This window comes from Suillus subaureus, assembly GCF_016647635.1.
Source record: "Suillus subaureus strain MN1 chromosome Unknown BJ212scaffold_38, whole genome shotgun sequence".
NCBI lineage: Eukaryota > Fungi > Basidiomycota > Agaricomycetes > Boletales > Suillaceae > Suillus > Suillus subaureus.
Window position 1 is genome coordinate 340,171 of NW_024538594.1, and position 19,326 is coordinate 359,496.

At 47.5% G+C, this 19,326-nt stretch overlaps 2 protein-coding genes across 2 annotated transcripts; both read right to left on the reverse strand.

The window, feature by feature from the left end:
* Nucleotides 1–443: 443 nt before the first annotated feature.
* Nucleotides 444–3,209, reverse strand: BJ212DRAFT_657076 (uncharacterized protein). Its single transcript, XM_041343755.1, has 3 exons — nucleotides 3,112–3,209; nucleotides 2,912–3,058; nucleotides 444–2,850 (listed from the first exon to the last, which is right to left on the reverse strand). Exon 3 carries the CDS (start codon nucleotides 2,840–2,842, stop codon nucleotides 794–796), a length of 2,049 nt encoding a protein of 682 aa, XP_041188648.1. The 5' UTR covers nucleotides 2,843–2,850; nucleotides 2,912–3,058; nucleotides 3,112–3,209; the 3' UTR covers nucleotides 444–793.
* Nucleotides 3,210–15,979: 12,770 nt separating this feature from the next.
* On the reverse strand, nucleotides 15,980–16,792 carry BJ212DRAFT_1485091 (uncharacterized protein; the record flags this gene model as incomplete). Its single annotated transcript, XM_041340924.1, has 1 exon — nucleotides 15,980–16,792. One exon carries the CDS (start codon nucleotides 16,790–16,792, stop codon nucleotides 15,980–15,982), a length of 813 nt encoding a protein of 270 aa, XP_041188649.1.
* Between the last annotated feature and the right edge of the window lie 2,534 nt (nucleotides 16,793–19,326).

The window sequence follows — 19,326 nt, forward strand, 5'->3', positions numbered from 1 at the left end:
ACCTGCGATAAGAGTTACTTTAAATACCTGAAAGTCGACTCCTCCATTCCTACGCCACAAAACCCCCAAGGGATAAATTTGAATCTTTGACATGAGTTTTGCAGGGACTGATAAGCTGTCAAACCTTCCTTGAACGTGATCCTGCCGTCTAGGACTCAGCTATCGTCAGGCCCCTCCAGTATCATTATGTAGAGTACGCTCAGTAAGCCCCAGACAAAAGTAAGAATGCGTGCTTTTTGCTAGGGACACGTTCAGTGGGGGCGGATCGAATCTCATTCTTATTTTGGCCTGCGCGAGCGTCACGCCCGTTTGAGATCAAAACCGTAGAACCTTGGCTTCGCCTTGTGAGTATAGAACGGACGGCTTCAATAACGCAAATTGTGCGAAATTATAGAGAGTTGTATGGTCACTTTGAAGTGACTGTACTCACTAAAAGAATAGTGATCAGTAAAGATTTGGCAAAGTAGAATTGAGATGACGGCGAGTTTCATGTCTTGCGAGAGTGCCTTTGCACGCATCTGAGCACGTGTACAATGGTGCTGAGAGTACTAGTATGGACAAGGGCGTAGATGATAGTGAGGTATGAGGACGTGGATGGTGATGAGGGTGTACATAAGCATGGGTCGAGTGGAGGTTTTGACTTTGTTTCTGATGATATAAATACTGATGCTCATTGAAAAGCATAAACGGCCCGAAAGTCACGTGACTGAAAAACGCTCGACAAAAGTTGGTACATACATATTCAAGCCTGAACAGTGAAAGGTCTTATAGCAAATTTCATAGCAAAACAATCTCATCCAAGCGCAACCCATCCACACAACTCCATTTTATCACTGATCTCCGTCGGCATCCTCAACACGCTCTCCTTATGCAGCTCATTAATATTACACCTCTCCGAACATAGCACAAATCTCCCAAGCCCTCCCTCCCGTCCCGCGAATATACACACCGTTGGTGGTCGCTCCGCACGGAAATAGTACATCGTCGACGAGCACGTGTCGATGAGTGTATAGATGTGTCCCGCATCTGGTCCGCTATCTGCTTGTTTGGCATTGCTGTATTGTGTGGGCGACCCTGCCCGTTTCGTGCCTTGTTCTGGAGCCGAGAACTGTGATCCGCTCGGCGTGAAAAACATTCTTGGGAAGTGTTCACCAGTGACAGCACCGTATAAGTGCCTCTCTGCCTCTGCGATGCTGATGACCCCTTTCACTCCGATGAACCATGGTTGTGAGCTGAGGATACGCCCAGATTGACTGTAAACGAACAGCCAAGGGGAAACAAGGAGGAGCACGACTCCAATTACGACGAGTGTGATGTCTCCCGCTCGGTTGGTCGTAACAATACATAGTCCAGAGATAATGATTGGCCACGAGAGATACGGAACGAAACCGATGATGGACCTTTTCAACGAATTTGTGGTTGCGGGTACAACCTCCGGGAAACCTTTCCATCTGATAGCTGCCGCCCGACACCCATCAACCACAAGAGCTCCATTCTCCGTGATACCAGCGACCTGGATCTCCGGTAGAATATCCCAAAGGTTGGCACCGTAGATATCATCGTCAGAGTACCAACATGCCTTCTCGGTGATGGTCGAAGGCAGCATGGATACCATCCGCTCAACGATACGGTCATCGTCATTGGCCATTGACAGCCTCACAAGAGCGTGCATATCGTCCTCCGAGTGGTTTGGCTGAATCCGGTGCTCAAAAAAGCCCATCAGCGCATACACATGCTGAGCCTTGTACACGTCGTGTGCCGCATTGCGCCGCCATATAGCTGATTTCAACAGCATCAAGCGCTCCAACCTCTCAAGCGGATCCTTCCCGCTGTACGCGTTGATGATAGCCTGTTCGATATCGTAGCATGTATAGGCCAGGTTGGCCAGCTGAAACAACGACAACGGCATAACCGCTTCCCGATCTCGGAACTTGTAGCAAAGGTGGGGGCTCAGGAGGGCTTCGGGCATAGTCCACACCCGTTCACCCCAGCCTCTCCAGCATTTACTCTCCCCATCCGCAAATTTGCCGAGAATGATCAAAGTCATCTCTGCTCCACGGTAGACATCTGCCATGCAGTACACATCCCGATTCTTCTCTGACGGCATCTTTCCTACACACTCCAAGTCAAGCCAATATGCATTGTATTTCTGTCCGAGCACCGCTGCACGAACCTCCTCTATGAACTGAGCCGTTTCTGTCTCCTGATCTGGGCCTTTAGCGTAGGCATCAGCGGAGTAGAAAGAGATGGCGATGAATTTGGTATGGATGATGATGTCGCGATCTGCACATGGGACCCATTCATTTCGGATCGGGTCGTGGATGATAAGAAGTCGAGGATAAAGGGTACGTGTGGGGATATCCATCTCGCCCTCATCGATAGTGCGCGAAGAATGCTCAATAGGCGAACGAGCTGCCCATAGCTGACCACTGAATCGGCGAGCATACCGTTTGTAGTATCCAATGTTATGTATCTCCGTATCCCCCCAACTGTCATCCGCCATCTCGGCGGAAACGAAAATCTGTACGAGCAGCCAAACGAATGACAATAAGAGCTTCAATGCAAACAACGACAATAAGCTAATCCATTTAAAAGTGAACCACCATCGAATAGAGGAATTGTCTAGCAACCGCATGGCGATCTTGCTTGCCTGGTTGTTGCGGTTGCTGATGGCAACTTCGTGTTTGCCGAGGGGAGTGACGGCTTGCACGACAAGCTTTTGACAGATTCCAGTGCTAGGGCTGACATATCTTTGCTCTAGACCGTGTGTTTCTGGCTTGCCCAAGTCATTGTAGCAAGTGATGGTTTGTTCTTGCGTGACTGGGAGACGCCAGCGCATCATGACCGATACTGTTGAAAGCGTCAAATAAAGTTAGGAAACCCACAGGACTTTTGAGCTGTCTAGACTTACGATGAGCAGAGATACACGAACAGGTGTGCTACCTGGGATTACTACCCACAGCAACACCCGAGCACTACCAGTAGTACCTTTATATTACGCTTACGCATGCATAGCTTCAGACATCTTCTGCGTATGTGTTATGATAGATTATAACCCCTTATTCAGCTGCATCAGTCACGGTTGCGCAAAGATGATCACAATAATAATACTTCTTGATGTGCTTCATGATAGAGGCTATGCGGTTTGGGCGCGATACCAGTGCATTTCAAACATGCCCTAAACCATGTAACTATCATAGTATGGTAATCATTGTAGGTCCTGAATCAATTGTTATTATTATCTCCACAGCTGATACGGATGAAACGAATGGCAAGCACCGTGACAGATCCTTTGGTCAGAAGGACAAAATACGTAGCACCATCGCATAATGATATGACCGATCATCGAATCGATCATACCTCATGCACAAAATCATTAGCTGTAAGTAGTTCAAGGATACTTTTGCGGCGATGCACTCGCTGAGGAGGCTAGCTAGCACCATGCAGACAGAGCTACAAATCAACTAGTGTGGCAACAGACCCAATATTGCGCGCACCTATGATAATTCAGAGCGCCTTCTTGGCAGGCACACTCGTGATCGCGCCAGTGATAGTGGCGACGGCTAACTATCGAATATTAAGTTCACCCGAGCCCAATGACACTTGTCAAGACTCCCCTCCTGGGAGGCTCAAATCTTGGGCGCTGTGACAGAACGGCTCTAAAAGTAAGGTGAGCGCAACCCCACCTCTGATCAGACCTAGGCAGATGATGCATGTAATTATATCCTTCGCGGCAATCGGACAAAGTGAACCGGGCACGGGGTAAGGCGAGGCGCTCTTGATTATCGACAACGGGTCTGGTCAATTCTAAACTGTAGTTGTCAATGTCGACTTCAAGACTTTACGGCCGTCCTCTCGTAAATTACTTACGTGGATCCTAAACATTATGTAAACATTTCCTGATTTGGCCATAACAGAACCTCCGCATGCCAGTCGGTCTACACCTTGTTTGCACCTTGTGACTCAAACCTTTCCATGTAGTTACCCATTGCCTGAAGGTCTGAAGACTGAGCACTGAAACACTAAGTATAAATTTGATTTACTCCCACTCCTTGCTTCCCTCAGCTTTGTAGGAATGCTGTACTTAGTTCTGATGGGATGGGAGGAAAAAACAAACTCGAAGATTGTGAAGAGAAGAGGATTGGAAGAAATGTGGGATTTGAGTTTGACTGACATTAGTTGGATTATTCTGTTGAGAATGTAATTTGTTAGAAGTGACATTGGTGAAGGTGACATCTGAAGAGAGAGGTTAGTAAACCATGAAAGCTTTGCTTTTGTGGTTTAGTGGGGAGGGTCTGGCTCCACCAGACTGCATGTGTGCACAGGGTCTGGGAAGAGTGTTCTGAGTCCAGTGGTTTGAGCTTGAAGATTGAGTTTGTGAAAATAAAAACCAGATGTGGAGGGGACAGACCCTCTGAGTGTGTTGTGACCGAGTCTTGGGGTGTGGGATGAAAGGGACTGCAGAGAAGAAGAGAAAAATGAGACCAGACCAGAGGAGGAGACTTGAAAACGTCTTGAATATGAGTTGAGTGACTCTTCAAGGCGCCTGACCCAGACACAACACAAGATGTGAGAGAGGACAAAGGAGACACATAGATTCACATTGTTACGGCGAACCGTAGGTCGACTAGGATAGGCGCGACAATAGACACTCGATAAGAGTGACGTCTAGAGCCGGATCGTAACCTCACAAATGTAAGGCTTCTGTAAGACAAATCAGAGAGAGTGTCTCTGATTTGAATATCGATATCAGACACTTAAGATTGGGGATCTTAAGCGAAGGATGTTCTGGGTAAAACCTAGTAGATTAAAGTGAAGACTATCTAAGTACAAGACCGGCTTATATAGGTAAGGCCTGCTTTAGGGCCGGTACGTACACGTCATCGAGACGAGTCAGAGATAAGAGGAATGACGTCATCGAGACGAGTCAGAGATAAGAGGAATGACGTCATCGAGACGAGTCATAGATAAGAAAGAAGATGAGTCACCTAACGACGGCAGCGGCGATCGCGGTGTAATACAGATATAGAAAGCGCAGTCTACTGATGGCGCAACGTGGCGCGGTCATGACATAATACACAGGTAAAGAGAAAGAAAGAAATAGGGGGCAACCGTGACTGTAACATTACCCCTCATTTAGCGATGAAGTCACCGACTTCACATATCCTGATTAGCCCAGTAGACGGGGTCGGCATCGTAGTTAGAGTGGAGAAGATCGTCTTGCTCCTCCATGATAGTGAGAGGGTGTGCCAAGTGCTCAGCGTGAGCGATGGCATCTTGCTCAATCTCCCAACGAGCGAGTGCGTCGTAAAAACCGACGTCAGTCCAAACCAAAGGGATGACCGCCTCTCCTTTTAAATCTTTACAAAAGACAGATAGGTGACCAGGTGCGTATTCTTTGCAAACTCTGCAATAGTACGCGGGGCAGTTCTTGTGGCGATGGCCAGCGATGTGGCAGTTGCGACATACGACATTATCGGCTGGTGATGTCTTTACAACTGTGACGGAGGAGGACTGATTTGGAGGGGAAGGTGAACGTGACCTCTTGAGCGGTGGTTTGGTAGGGGAGGCAGATGCGGCTCGTTTGGCAGCAATACGGGAGGACCTTCGTTTAAGCGGGAATCGTCGCGTGGTGTGTACGACTGGGTCAGGAGAAGGAGAATTCGGTACGTCAAGTACGGCAATAGGAGGGATGTTATCATCCGGATGCTCCATGGCAGCGGGAGCGGGAATCGGTTGTGGTACAGGGATAATAACGTGGGGTGATGGTGGTCTTGCAACGGGGTTAAGGGCAATCCGTTCAGTGACGATGTGGATGGCTTCTCTAATAGCGTCTCTGGTCTCTTCAGGGAGAAGGCGGATGGCAGTGTTGCGAATTCGTATATGAAGATGACGAAAAATAGTTTGGTGACGTTCATCATCAAGGAGGGCGGCGGTGCGTTCGATAAGGCTAGCGTCTCTGATAATCCTAATTATGAGTCCACTGGAGATTGCTCCTCTTTCTCCGAGGAGACGATCAATCTCAATAGCGTACTGTTGAGAGGTGATAGCGGATTCAAACAAGGCGCTGGTTTCGACTTGGTCAATAACCGAAAAGTAATCGGTCAAAGTTGAGTCGTCGGTAAGGGTTAAAGTGGAGTCGGAAGTGGGCGGAGAGGGTGCAGGGGATGAGAATGCGTGTCGTGCTAAGTCGGCGGCGGTGGCGTTTTGATATTCTTGGAGTGTTACGGGGACTGTGTTTCTCTCTCTCTCGGCGGCGGCGTTCATGGCAGCGGTAATTTCTTGGATGCGGAGGATGCAAAGACGCAGACGTTCCATTCTGAGGGAGAGTCTATAATCCATGAGCCCTTTTATAGGCGTTCAGGATATCGGAAGCATTATCGAGATTCCCTTCTGGAACCCACTCGTTACTGGCTGACGAATACCCTTTCCATGATAAGAGATAGCGTCTTCGTTTACCCGTTCCTTTGTGCGATAAGATCGCATCAACTTCGTACTCTTCTTCGTTATCGATGACGTCAGGGGGTGGATCGTGGAAGTTCGGTCCGTGGATCTCTGTTTCGTGATAGGACGATAGTTCGGAAGCGTGGAACGTGGGGTGAACTTTCCATTGGGGTGGTAGCTGGAGTGTGAAAGTGATGGGAGATAGGACGGCGGTGATAGGGAATGGGCCATATCGTTTGGGAGCGAGTTTTCGCGAAGGCAACTGCGTGATTAAGTTCTTTCCGGATAACCAAACCTTATCTCCAACTTTCCAAGGATGATACTTCTGCCCATGAGTTCTTTCTGCCATACGTTGCATTGCAAGGTTGTGACAGGAGAGCGCTTCTTCTCTAGACTTCTGTAGCGTGCGGAGTCTATCTTCCGCGGCTGGGACCGTGGAGCTGGGGAGGGTGTGTGGAAGAGCTCGTGGCTCGTATCCCATCATCAGGAAGAATGGCGATGCATTGCGAGAGTCATGTTTGCGATGGTTATGGATGAATTCCGCCATAGGAAGTTGCTCTACCCAGTTTTCAGGGTTGTTTCGACAGTAGATCCTGAGATATGTTTCTAGCTCTTGATTGAGTCGTTCTGTCTGTCCGTCGGTCTGAGGGTGGTAGGCGGTTGAGGCCGCTATATCATACTTCAATAGTTTGGCAAGGGCTTGGGAGAACTTGGATATGAATTGTGGGCCGCGATCTGAAATGACTTTCTCGTGTAGGCCGAATCGCCTGTAGACGTATTTGAAAAATTTGTTGGCGACTCCTTCAGAGGTTATGGTTTTGGTACATGGGATAAGAATTACCCCCTTCGTAAGCCCATGGTCGACCACGACCATGACAGAATCAAAACCTGCACAGGGGGGAAGGTCTGTGATAAGATCAACCGAGACCTGAGTAAAAGGTGCTGCGGCGACGGAGGGAATAGGAACAAGGGGAGGGGTCGTCGGATGAGTATCGGACTTCATCTGCTGACAAAGGGCGCAACCCTCAACGTATTTACGGATATAGGTGCCCATAGCGGGCCACCAGAAATCTCGTTTAACCAGTTCTTCGGTCTTAAAACGGCCAGGATGACCGGCGGAGGGATGGTCGTGACAACGTTCTAAAATAAGATGCCGACCAGCAGGCCGGACGTAGGCGCGATCTTTGTAATAGAGGATATCATCGGTGATTTTCCAATCTGCAAGGGCAGATTTCATAGGAGGAAGGGATAAGCCGTCCAGTGCATCGGATGCGGCGGTAAAGATGGGGTCAGGATCAGAGGGGTCAGGGTTTACTAGGGTGGTCATGAGTTCGACGTCAAGAAGTCGGACAAACATGGAATCGGGGAGTAGGGTTTCATTGGTATTATCATCAGCGGAATCTGATCCATGGTCGGGACGGCGGGATAGGGCGTCGGGGGCGACCAGTTTAGTTCCTGCAACGTGGTGCAGCTCAATGTCGTAACAAGACAGAATCAACTGCCATCGTGCTTGGCGGCGGGTTAACTTCTGGGCCGTTCTAAAATATAGAAGGTTCTTATGATCGGTGAATACGATGACGGGATGGGGATTTCCTTCTAAGTAGTGACGCCATTCGGTCAATGCGCGAATAACGGCGAGGAGTTCGCGATCGAAGATCTGGTAGTTCCGTTCTGCGGGGTTCAACGTTTGAGACAAGTATCCACATGGATGGTAGACACCATTATCATCAGTTTGGAGTAACACTGCACCGGTGGCGACTAGAGATGCATCAGTGGCAACTGCGAACTGTCTGGCGGGGTCGGGGTTGCGAAGGACTGGTTGCTTCAGAAAGCATTCCTTTAGTTCAGAGAACGCGGATCTGCATTGGTCGGTCCAGAGGAACTTAACGTCTTTCTTGGTAAGGTCGATTAGCGGTCTAGCGATGTCGGAGTAATGGGAAATGAAGTTCCGGTAGAAGTTACAAAAACCCAAGAAAGACCGGACCTCCTTGACCGAGGTAGGGGCAGGCCAGTCCCGAATACCGTTTGTCTTAGCATCGTCCATTGCTACGCACCCAGGGCGAATGATCATTCCGAGGTACTCCACTTCTTCTGCGTCAAATGTGCACTTTTCTGGTTTAAGGAAGAGTTTCTCTTGTCGAATTCTTTTGAGGATATGACGGGTACGTTCATGATGAGAAGTGAGGTCGTTTGAGAATATAAGGATGTCGTCCATGTATATGACAAGCCATCCTTCATTAATTTCCTGTTGGAATGTTCTATTCATGTACGCCTGGAAAGTGGCCGGGGAGTTGCAGAGACCGAAAAACATGACGTTGGGTTCAAAAAGCCCGTACTCCGTAGTGAAAGCGGCCTTCCATCGGTCTTCCGGATGAATGCGGATGTTGTTGTATCCAGACCGGACGTCCATCTTCGTAAAATATTTGGCACCATGTAACCGAGCGACCAGGGAGAGTGGCAGTGGAAGTGGGTAGGCGTTCTTAACGGTCCATTCGTTGATGTACCGATAGTCCTGACAGGGACGGAGGTCCCCACTCTTCTTTCCTACGAAAAAGAAACCGCTAGCTTGCGGTGATTTCGATTCGGAAATAAAGCCTTTCTGAACGTTTTCATCAATGAATGCCTTAACCGCTGTCCGCTCCTTTTCAGATAGTGGGTATACCTTAGACGTCTTAGGAATAAAACCTGGTTTGGTTTCTATCCGGTGATCTATACCAGGTCGCTCTGGCGGTAATTGATTCAAGCCGTCTTTTGCGAAGATGTCGGCGAAGTCGTGAAGATAAGAGGGGACGAGTTCCTCGAATGATTTCTTCTTCTGCTCGAGCCCGGCAGCTAGCGCAAACTGCTGAGCTTTGTTACTTGTCTTCACGTATTCAACAGGCGGTGTCAGGGGAGTGATCTTAGGTCGTTGTTCAGTGATGCTAGTGCCGTCTTTCGTCAAAGGGGTGTCGAGTGAAACGTTGGTGATCACCCGAAGCTCGGAGGCGTCGGCGGGGTACTCGACTAGGAACTCATCATCTTCTAGATGGTAAGTGGAGACTTCTCGCACGGGTGGTGCGTAGTCCGTCGTCCATACGTCGTCCTTGGTGTCAAAGGAGTCGTCTTCGTCATCAGGTATGGGGTCAAGATCAGGCAGCGTGGATGGAGCTGCTTCTTCATCGATTATTTCTTCAATCGTAGCGTGTGGTGTTTCTTCAGCCGTTTTCCTAGGAGGCACCTTAGGCAGCACTACAACCGGGATTGGTTCTTCTTCCGTCTCTTTTGATTTACAAAAGAGAGGGGGTAGCTTATTCTTCTTCCGTTCTTGATCTACCTCTTCTTCGATCTGGTCGCTCTTCTCAGTTCTGGAAAGTTCCAGTGTTTCTGCTTTCCATCGGATGATTGGGTCCATAGCGCGTAGCCAGGGAATCCCTAACAAAATCTGATCACGTCGGCTGAGCCGCGTGATGTTAAACTTCCCGATCATAGATCGATTGTCTATCTTGACGATGAGTACGCAATATCTGGTGATAGCGCCTCCTGCCGCATAACTTCCATCCGCAGTAGTGACTCGGAATGGTTTTGAGAGTTTATGCGTTCGAATCCCGTGAGTTTTGACGAACTCTTCGGAAATAAAAGTTCCAGCAGCGCCGGAGTCTACAACAGCTGTTGTTTCGACGGTTTTCAGACGGGTCTTGGAGATGAGGGAAATGGGAACACGAAGTTCCTTTCTTATTCCAATACTTCGTACAAGTCTGATGGGTACATCGGAAGATACTGACGTCGATCCAGTCTTCCATACTAAAAATCCTCGGCGAGGTGACGGACCGTTGTATCTTCATCTTCGCTGTCGTTCATCTCCTCTCTCCGAACTGGGATCTTCTTCTTCTGTGGGCATGCTCTTGTGAGATGGCCTTTCTGGTGACATGTGAAGCATAGTCCTTTCTTCATATGGTCACTTCTTTCGGCTTCAGTGAGCCGGTCTACTTCCATCGCGTTTGGGTCATATCGATCAATAGAAGGTCTGGGTACATAGCATTGCCCAGAGGGTTTGGTGGTGACCCGATGGTTGGATCTGAATGCGACACCCCTCTGGTAGTTGCTATCGAGCCTGATGACTGCGGCGATGTACTTGTCGAAGTCTGTAGGGATGGTTTCCATTTGGTAGACGGAGTTAACAATCCCTTTCTTCAATCCGTCATTGAGAAACGTGATAAGGACGGCGTCTTGCTTGACGCCTGCTTGTGCAGCGAGGGTCTTGAAGCTGGCGATGTAAGATGTGATATCACCCGTCTGTTTCAACGTCCTGAGTTTGTTCATGGCGGTACCGACAGCGTCGGCGGGTACGAAAGCTTCTTTGAATTTGGTTTCAAAATTCGCGAAGGTCCCGTAGGACTTGGCGGCGGAGTTGTCGACTTCTGTGTAGAAGGTAAGTGCCCAACCCATGGCACTGTCTTCTGTCATATATGCGAGAGCGGTAATAACCTTCTTCTCATCGGTGTTATAGATTGTAGCGTTAAGCGCGAAGTACGCCTTAATCGCATATAACCATCGTAAAGCCTGCTGAGGGCTCCCGTCGTAGGTGGAAGGGGCTCCGGCTTTCAATTCTGGGGTGGTGGACATTCTGAGCGTCTGGTCGAGTAATGCCTTCTTCTTCAGGGGAACGTTATCGTTCTCTCACTGAGTCTGGTTAACCTCTCTTGAGGGAGAGGGTCGTCTGGGTTTCTGGTTAACCTCCTTGATGGGGAGGGTCATCTGGTGACTTTAATCTTTTGTTACGGCGAACTGTAGGTCGACTAGGATAGGCGCGACAATAGACACTCGATAAGAGTGACGTCTAGAGCCGGATCGTAACCTCACAAATGTAAGGCTTCTGTAAGACAAATCAGAGAGAGTGTCTCTGATTTGAATATCGATATCAGACACTTAAGATTGGGGATCTTAAGCGAAGGATGTTCTGGGTAAAACCTAGTAGATTAAAGTGAAGACTATCTAAGTACAAGACCGGCTTATATAGGTAAGGCCTGCTTTAGGGCCGGTACGTACACGTCATCGAGACGAGTCAGAGATAAGAGGAATGACGTCATCGAGACGAGTCAGAGATAAGAGGAATGACGTCATCGAGACGAGTCATAGATAAGAAAGAAGATGAGTCACCTAACGACGGCAGCGGCGATCGCGGTGTAATACAGATATAGAAAGCGCAGTCTACTGATGGCGCAACGTGGCGCGGTCATGACATAATACACAGGTAAAGAGAAAGAAAGAAATAGGGGGCAACCGTGACTGTAACACACATGAGCTAATTGACAGGTGGGATATGAAGCAGTAAGTGAAGTAGGGAAATTATTGAGGAGAGAAGGAGGAGATGGTGTCAAGAAGGAAGAATACAATGACATTGGAAATCTTGCATGATGGATTGGACATGAGTAAGTGCAATGGGAGTAGCAGCAGCAGCAGAAATGAAAAGGGGGAGAATGGATTTGATTTGACGCCAGTAATCTAAAAAGGCTCTCGACTTCCAGCAACCTTGTGTGGCCACAATGTCAGGATGTACTCCTTCAAGGAGTAACTCTGTTGCTCTGCCAATATGGAAGGCATGACCTGGTATGTTGGGATGTCCAGCGTCGACCCATATCTTGTTGCAATGATCCATGAACCATGTTTTGGTCATGGGGGCCCAGGAACCACCTGCTGTTTCAAAGGAGGACAATGGAGTGATTGACATACATTGTGGGAGTCATGAGTGATGATTGGAAGGATCAAACGGGAGACATGTTTGACAGCATCAAAGGTGTTGGGACTGGGAATGATGAGTTTGCCAAGACTAGTGAGGGTGTGAGGATCGATGTGGAAGAGAGAGGGATTAGTCATACCAACAACAACACCAGAAGGTGATGCAAGCAATTGCAAAAACTGCAATGTCAAAAGAATTTGAGAGATTGAGACCTTGACCTAGTTGAATAAGGGTGTCAAGTGTTACTGGAGGTCATTGAGCTTGTTTTGAGTTGGATGGAACAAGACAGGTGAGGCTGCATTTTATGTGATGCAGGAGGGCTGAGTCTGACCCATTCCATGTGGCTCCATTGATTGTGTGCCAGAAGTACAAACCAGCAAGCCAGTTGCTGGCAGTACTGTCTGAGATTGATCCAGCAGAGTCTGCAATGAACACTGATAGCAGAGCAGCTGAGGCTGGCATATGCTGTTTCAGGGATGAGATGTTGATCGCAGTATTGGGTGAAACAAAGTAGACCCGCACTGTAATTACTCTGTATGTTCTTGTCAAGGGATTGGATGTTATGAACTCAGATAGAGTGTTGTTCCAATAAAGGAATCAAGGATCAAGGTCGATCAAGGACTAAGCCTTATTGAGTCAATGCCTCCCTCAGGAGCAATCATCTAGACTCCCACAGGATCTAGAGTTCAAAATGGGACAAATGGCTAGCCTCCTTCCCAAGGAGCTAGAGTTCAAGTATCAGAGAGAACCGAGTAGATTCAAGTTAGAGAAAATACAAGTGGTAACTAGAGTTTATATACATAAGGAATCGTGCACAGACCAAGCTGGGCAAAGGGTAACTAGTACTAGAAATGGAAGGTTCATGGGAAAGCAAGGTATGAGTCAGAGATAAGAGAGACCATGAGGAAACAGCACAGTGAAAAGGAAGTGTTAGAAGTACAGCCATATAGGAGTCCACAGTGATGATGGGAAAAAGAGTGGGGCACTGTAACATTGGATAGTGATGAAGAACATCTTCAAGATGTCTGATTCTGGGAATAGCTGTTCTAGTTCGTGCTGAAAGTTGAAGCCATGGGGAGTAGTCCATAGAAGGACACGTTCACTGGTGAGGATGTGGGGACAGTGAGAGGAGGGAGTAATAAGAGTGTCTTTGTGGGGTTTGCATGGAATAAGAATGTGTCCATCTGGATGAGCCATGGCTGCTTCACAGATTTCAGTGGAGTCAAGACAGGTGTCTACATTGGAATCATCCATGAGGTGCTCACTCTTCGGGAGTGAGTTTGTCAGGGATGGGTATTCAGAAGGGAAGACAGGTGGAGAAATTTTGCAGGATGCCATGGGAGATGGGATCAGTGAGGTTGATACTGGTGTTGACATATATGAGCGAAATAGAGAGATCCGCTGTTCGCAGGATGGCCTCTGTGCATCTGATGCATGTGTTGGATGTGAGATTGGAACAACAGCCTTTGCAAAAGGCACCGATAGCACCCTCATTATTGCTGCAGATGAGGAAATCAGCATTAGAGATGCCAAAGTGGAGGTGACAGTGACGGTGAACTCAATCGTGATGGTTTCAAGCCATCCAATGTTGTGTCTGATCAGATCACACCAGCCTTTTTGGGTGTACCAGATTTCCCAAAGACTGTTCCAGCAGAGACCAATACCTGTTCCAGTGGAAGCATCTACCTAGATATTGTAGTCTCAGGTGGGGGGTCTCAGAGTGAGTGAGCAAGGGGGGTGATTGTGCTCAAGAACATTAAGCCACCATTTGAGGTCAGATATGACACATCTCCACATATAGTGAGGGATGTAGTCAGCAGGAAATTCTGTGATCCAATGGTATAGACTGGAGAGGTATGAATGACCATGTAAGAGGATGAAGGTGCAGTGAGTAAGGGTACTGCTGATCTTTTTAGCCTCTTTTTTGGGAACTTGCTTATGAGTATAGACTTGTAGGAAGGAACGGAGACGATGGATGTATTTGAGCCATTTGAGTTCTGGGAGGGAAACAGTGCAGTCAGGAAAATTGAAGGTGTACCCAACATAGTCCTGGATATCAACAAAGTCAGCACCCTGGTTTTCATGCCATGGTATGTTGATGGGACCAACATAGTCCTTAGCAGACTGGATATCATAGCGATAATGGAATGTTCGACCATTGGAGACTGCAATGAAGGGACCATCTGGATCTGGGATTTGAACAATGAGAAAGTTGTCGACCAATTTCCATGTAGGACTGATATTGGCATGGTCCCAAATGTCAACTGTGGCATTTGTGACTTTGCCTTGGAGACCAGCTGTAGAGGAGGCACTGAAAGGGAGGTTATGATTGATATAAAAGTTATCATGGAAATGCACCACTAAGTAGCACTTGTGATTGGGAAGGATTGGAATGGTGCAATAGGCACCTTCGATGTCCAAGGATGCAGCTTGAGTCCCTGGAGGGGCAGTTGTGACCTGTGAAAGGATGGAAGTAAGCAGGAGTGCTTGGAAGGGGATAGAGATTGAATATCCTGGGGTGGAGACTTGTATCATGAATGAACAAGTATGAGAGGTGCGATCCTGGCATTCCAAATGGTACACTCCTCAAGCAGTGTAGTGTTACAGCTGTGAGGTTGTGTATTGCATAGAAGTGGGAAGGAAGGAGCATGAAAGGGAGAAGAAGGAGGGGTACCTACAAAGGAGGCAACTTGTGCTGCAGTTCCCCAGTGAGTGGGAAAGTCTTTGGAGTCAATTTCATCATTGATTGAATGACCAGGAGTGCCCTTGTAGGAGAGATTACGACAGACACAATATTTGTTAGGCTGACCTGGAGTGCCTTCCTTGACTGCAACTTGGAGGGGTGACAAACAGAAAGGGCCAGAGAATCAACCCAGGGATAGCTCCAACTCAATGTATTCTTTGATGACATCTTCATGCTTGACAGCACTGGGTAGATTGGGGGGAGTATATGTGGAGAGAATGGGTTGTAGATGACCCAAGGGGAAGCCATGTTTGATTTTGAATATGAGTTCTGGGTAGTCATCAAGAAGATTAGCGTTACATAGAAAGACTTCAAGATTGTCAGCTGAGTATGGGGTAATGATTTTGGAAAAATCTAAGTCTGCATCATATGGGGTGTGTGGAATACTAAGGTGATCAAGATATACATGGTGAGGCACTGCAATGTTTGGTATAGGGTCCATGGCCCATGGCAAGAAAGGAATCTGGGACGAATCAGGCCCCCAGACATTTGTGGCTGCAGGCACCATGTTCTGTGGAGCTGCAGAGTGAGCAGGTGTGGATCTTGCCTCCTTTGTGGGTGCACTTGACACAGGTGCATTTCCCATTGCAATAGATGTTGAAGTCAACACAGTACTTGGTATCAGCATTGTTGCAGGAGATGAGTTGCTTGTTGGTGACTTTCGAGTGTGATGTTGAACTTGTTGACAATGTGTTGGGACAACTAGGGAAGGTGTGTCTGAGTTGACCACAGATAAGACAGAGGGGAGGTAAGCATTCATTGGACTCGTTGGATTTGTTGGGGTTATGAAAGGACTTCTCAGATGATTGGGGTTTCTGAAAGGATGGGTCTCAGGAAGGGTAAGGTTTGTGTCTGTGACTTTTGAGTTTGGCCACTGCCTCACTGATGGCTTTGAGAGATTTGTTTCTAGCAACACAAGTCTTAATACTCTCAAGTTGTTGAAAGTACTTAGCTTCATCTAGCTTTTGGGGATCAGCTGCATATGATGCATGTTGTTCAATGTCAAAGGTGAGAATAGCCATCCAGTTCTCGGTGAAGTCAGGATGCTCTCAAAGTGTTTGATAATGATTGGCCCATCAATCATGAATCTCAGGAGAGGCATGATCTGTGAGGAAATGAAGATAATGTGCCCAAGCCTTGTGCCATTCAGAGATGCTGATGGAGGATTCTGTGGGGAATTGTGAGATATTTATGAGGTGGCATTTTGTAGGAACAGTGCCACAATGTGAGGAGTAAAAGGTAACAAATTTGAGAGTGGAGGATTCAAGGAAGAAATGTTTGGACACTTTGGTGGTGAGAAGTGAGAATGAAATGTGTTGATGGTTCCTGGCCAGGTCTAAGATGTATGTATGAATACCGTAAGAGTTGTTGATGGAGTGGTTCTGGACCATGTGCTCATTGGTAATGTCAAAGATAAGGGAGGATGAGGTACTAGTGGAAAGAGCGGGGGTGTTAGATGATGACAAGGTAGCTATGGAGGCATTGATGGAAGATTGAAGGGAGGCTTGTTTGTTGGGAGATAATTTTTGGAAGGCAGCAATCATACTAGCATAAGAGATATTTGATGTGGAAGAGGTGGGAGTATTAGGTCTGGGTGTGGAAGGATTGGAAATAGAAGGGTTAGGTAATGCAGGGATGATAGTAGTATTACTAACGATGGTGGAAGAAGAAGCCACTGGAGTGTTGTTAGTAGTGGGGTTGTGATTAGTAGGAACATTGGTGAATGTGGGGGGAACAACAATGAGGGATTTGTTGTTCTCGACATTAGTGTCACCTTGGTTATGGCGTGTTTGATGTGCTTGATTGTGTGCTGTGATAGCAATGTTTTCAGCAATGATTTGATCACATGAAAAGGTGGATCTGCCCATGAGGGGAGTGGAGTTGGTCATTTTTTCGAGGTAAGTGGGCGTAGAGACAATAAAATATGGACAAAAGTTGTGTCAAGTGCCAAAAGGTGATGGTATGAGATGAAAAGGATTCAGAAAGACTTACATGAAGGAAAAGGCTTATCTATATGTCAGCGCATGGGCCTAGCACTTTGGAAGTGCAGAAAGTGTCAAAACTGCGTGGTGGCTTACAAAGCCCCTGATCAATGCCATATGCTTGCAAGCTCACATGTTGCATTGATCGTCCATCTATCCACAGATTCCACACCAGTCAAAAAACCTCTGAGTCATGCATATGATGGTATCTAAACTCCATTCTGCCAACTGCACCTATTCAACAATCTAAGGGTATCTCAGCCCAATTGCCCACCCCCCTAATATGCCCTCAACAGAACTATGGTACAAAGTAGTCATTTTTTTTTAAATTTAAATTTATGTCCTTTGCAGAGTGGCACTCTATGTAGGATAATATGTTCTAGTCTAAGGACTCCCAGTGTCCTGATCACATCTCTGGAATCGCAAGTACCCTGGTGTGAGATGTGCCCCACCAGTCCATTGTTCCCCCTGGCCATTTTAGATGTGCAGTCCATGAAGAATGAGATGACTTGATATATAATGTGCAAGGGAGATGGTTATTGGGCACAAATATAAACACATACTTGGTCGCATGTAGCAAGTGTGTACAGTAGTCATTTATTGATTCCATGTAGCCTGCCATTCGGTGTTTGGGCTTATGGCCAAGCTTGTTTTGGTTTCAGTCTTGATTCACAAGGCCCAGCCAACAAATTCCATGAGGCTTAGCCTTATATGGAATGTGTTGTTCATATGTTCTGGACCCTTGCCTCTGCTTCATACACTGCTGGAACAAACAATCATGAAATAAAAGAAGCAACCGTCACAGAATGTAGAATGTTCCTATGTAGTTTACAGGTTTCACTGCATGATATATAGCATTCAATTGATATCATGAAACACCAGTCCACCAAACAAGTAATTACAATCAGAGTGGAGCGCTCAGCACATATGTTGTCAATAAACACCAGGAAGCAATCTATATTTCACCTGCTTAGCCCAATACTTCCAATCCTCTCCCAGAGCATGCTGCAGCATCTTGTCCTCCTGTTAAGAACCATGTTGCTCAAAGGAGAGAGAGACTGACTCAGAGGGGCTTGGCCTCAGCTCATATGCTGTGCCCCTTACCTGAGTATGTGCCCTTCATTTCATATGAGGTCCAATGATGGTCCAATGAAGTCCGGAGGACTTCCAGAGGAGTGTGGGAAACATCCGGAGGAGCACGGGAGAGTTCCGGAGGAATGCAGGAAGTGCTCAGAAGAGTTCCCACTGCAAGATAATACTTCTACAGGAAACAGGATGGAAGGATAGGAGGTCTGAAGGTCCGGAGGACAGGAGGACAGGAGGGCAGGATGATGGAGGACAGAAGGACAGGAGGACAGGAGGGCAGGATGACAGAGGACAGAAGGACAGGATGTCCAGAGGTACGAAGGATAGGATGTCTGAGGGTTAGGAGGATGGAACATCTGAAGGTACAGAGGGCAGAACGTCCGAAGGACAGGATGCCTGGAGGTACAAGGGACAGGAGGTCTGGAGGTCCAGAAGGAATAGGGGCTACATCGGACTTTGTCTGATGTAGAAACAAACAGAGGTAGACTACCCTAAGGTAGAGTTGGAGAGACAAGGATTGGACCTAAGTCCAGAAAGAGGGTAAGTGCCAGAAAGGCAGAGCTCTGGCCTAGGGAATCAATCCCTAGGCCTGATGGGTAGGACAGACTTAGGTGGACCAAAGTCTGAGAGAGGATTGGGCAAGTCTAAGTTGATATTCAAACTGAGGAACTACAGGAGTATCTACAGGGGTTATATACTGAACAATATCTGAGGGGATCAGTAAGCAAAGGAACAAGGCTATGTATGAGCATGTGGAAACACATTAGTAAGTAAGTCGGAACATAAGTAAATGAACTCAGAGATGAGGACTCATACAAGGATCAATCAGCAAGACAGAAGAAGAGGTAACCGAAAGCCGGAAAGGTAGAGATGCCTAAATGGGGATAGGCGCAGGATCTTGGACAGAGGGTGAGAATAGGTCCAGAGATCTGGGGATCTGGAAGACAAGGTGGATACAGGACCAGGATATGAGGAGGTGGATATAGTCCGGAATCCAAGATGAGGTGAAGTCCGGATGTCTTGCTGGATAGAGTGCACATAGGGTGGACAGGATAGGGTGGTATGGATCAGGCTAGCAGTGAGGATCTGGAGGTCTGGAGCTCAGGGGTAAATCTGGAGTGGAGTTGATCCTGCTGAGGTGTGGAGCACACAGCAGAAGGGGATCTGGGAATGAGTTGGATATGAAGTGGGGTCTGGATGTAGGCTCAGAAGGCGTGGGAATATGATGGAACATGGGTCCAGATTGTGAGATATGACACCTCCACTGAAGAATGGTTGATGGCAGCCAAAGCACCTGTTGTGACCATGAAAAAGACCATCACTGCTAATACTTTCATGTGAGGCACTTGTAGAAT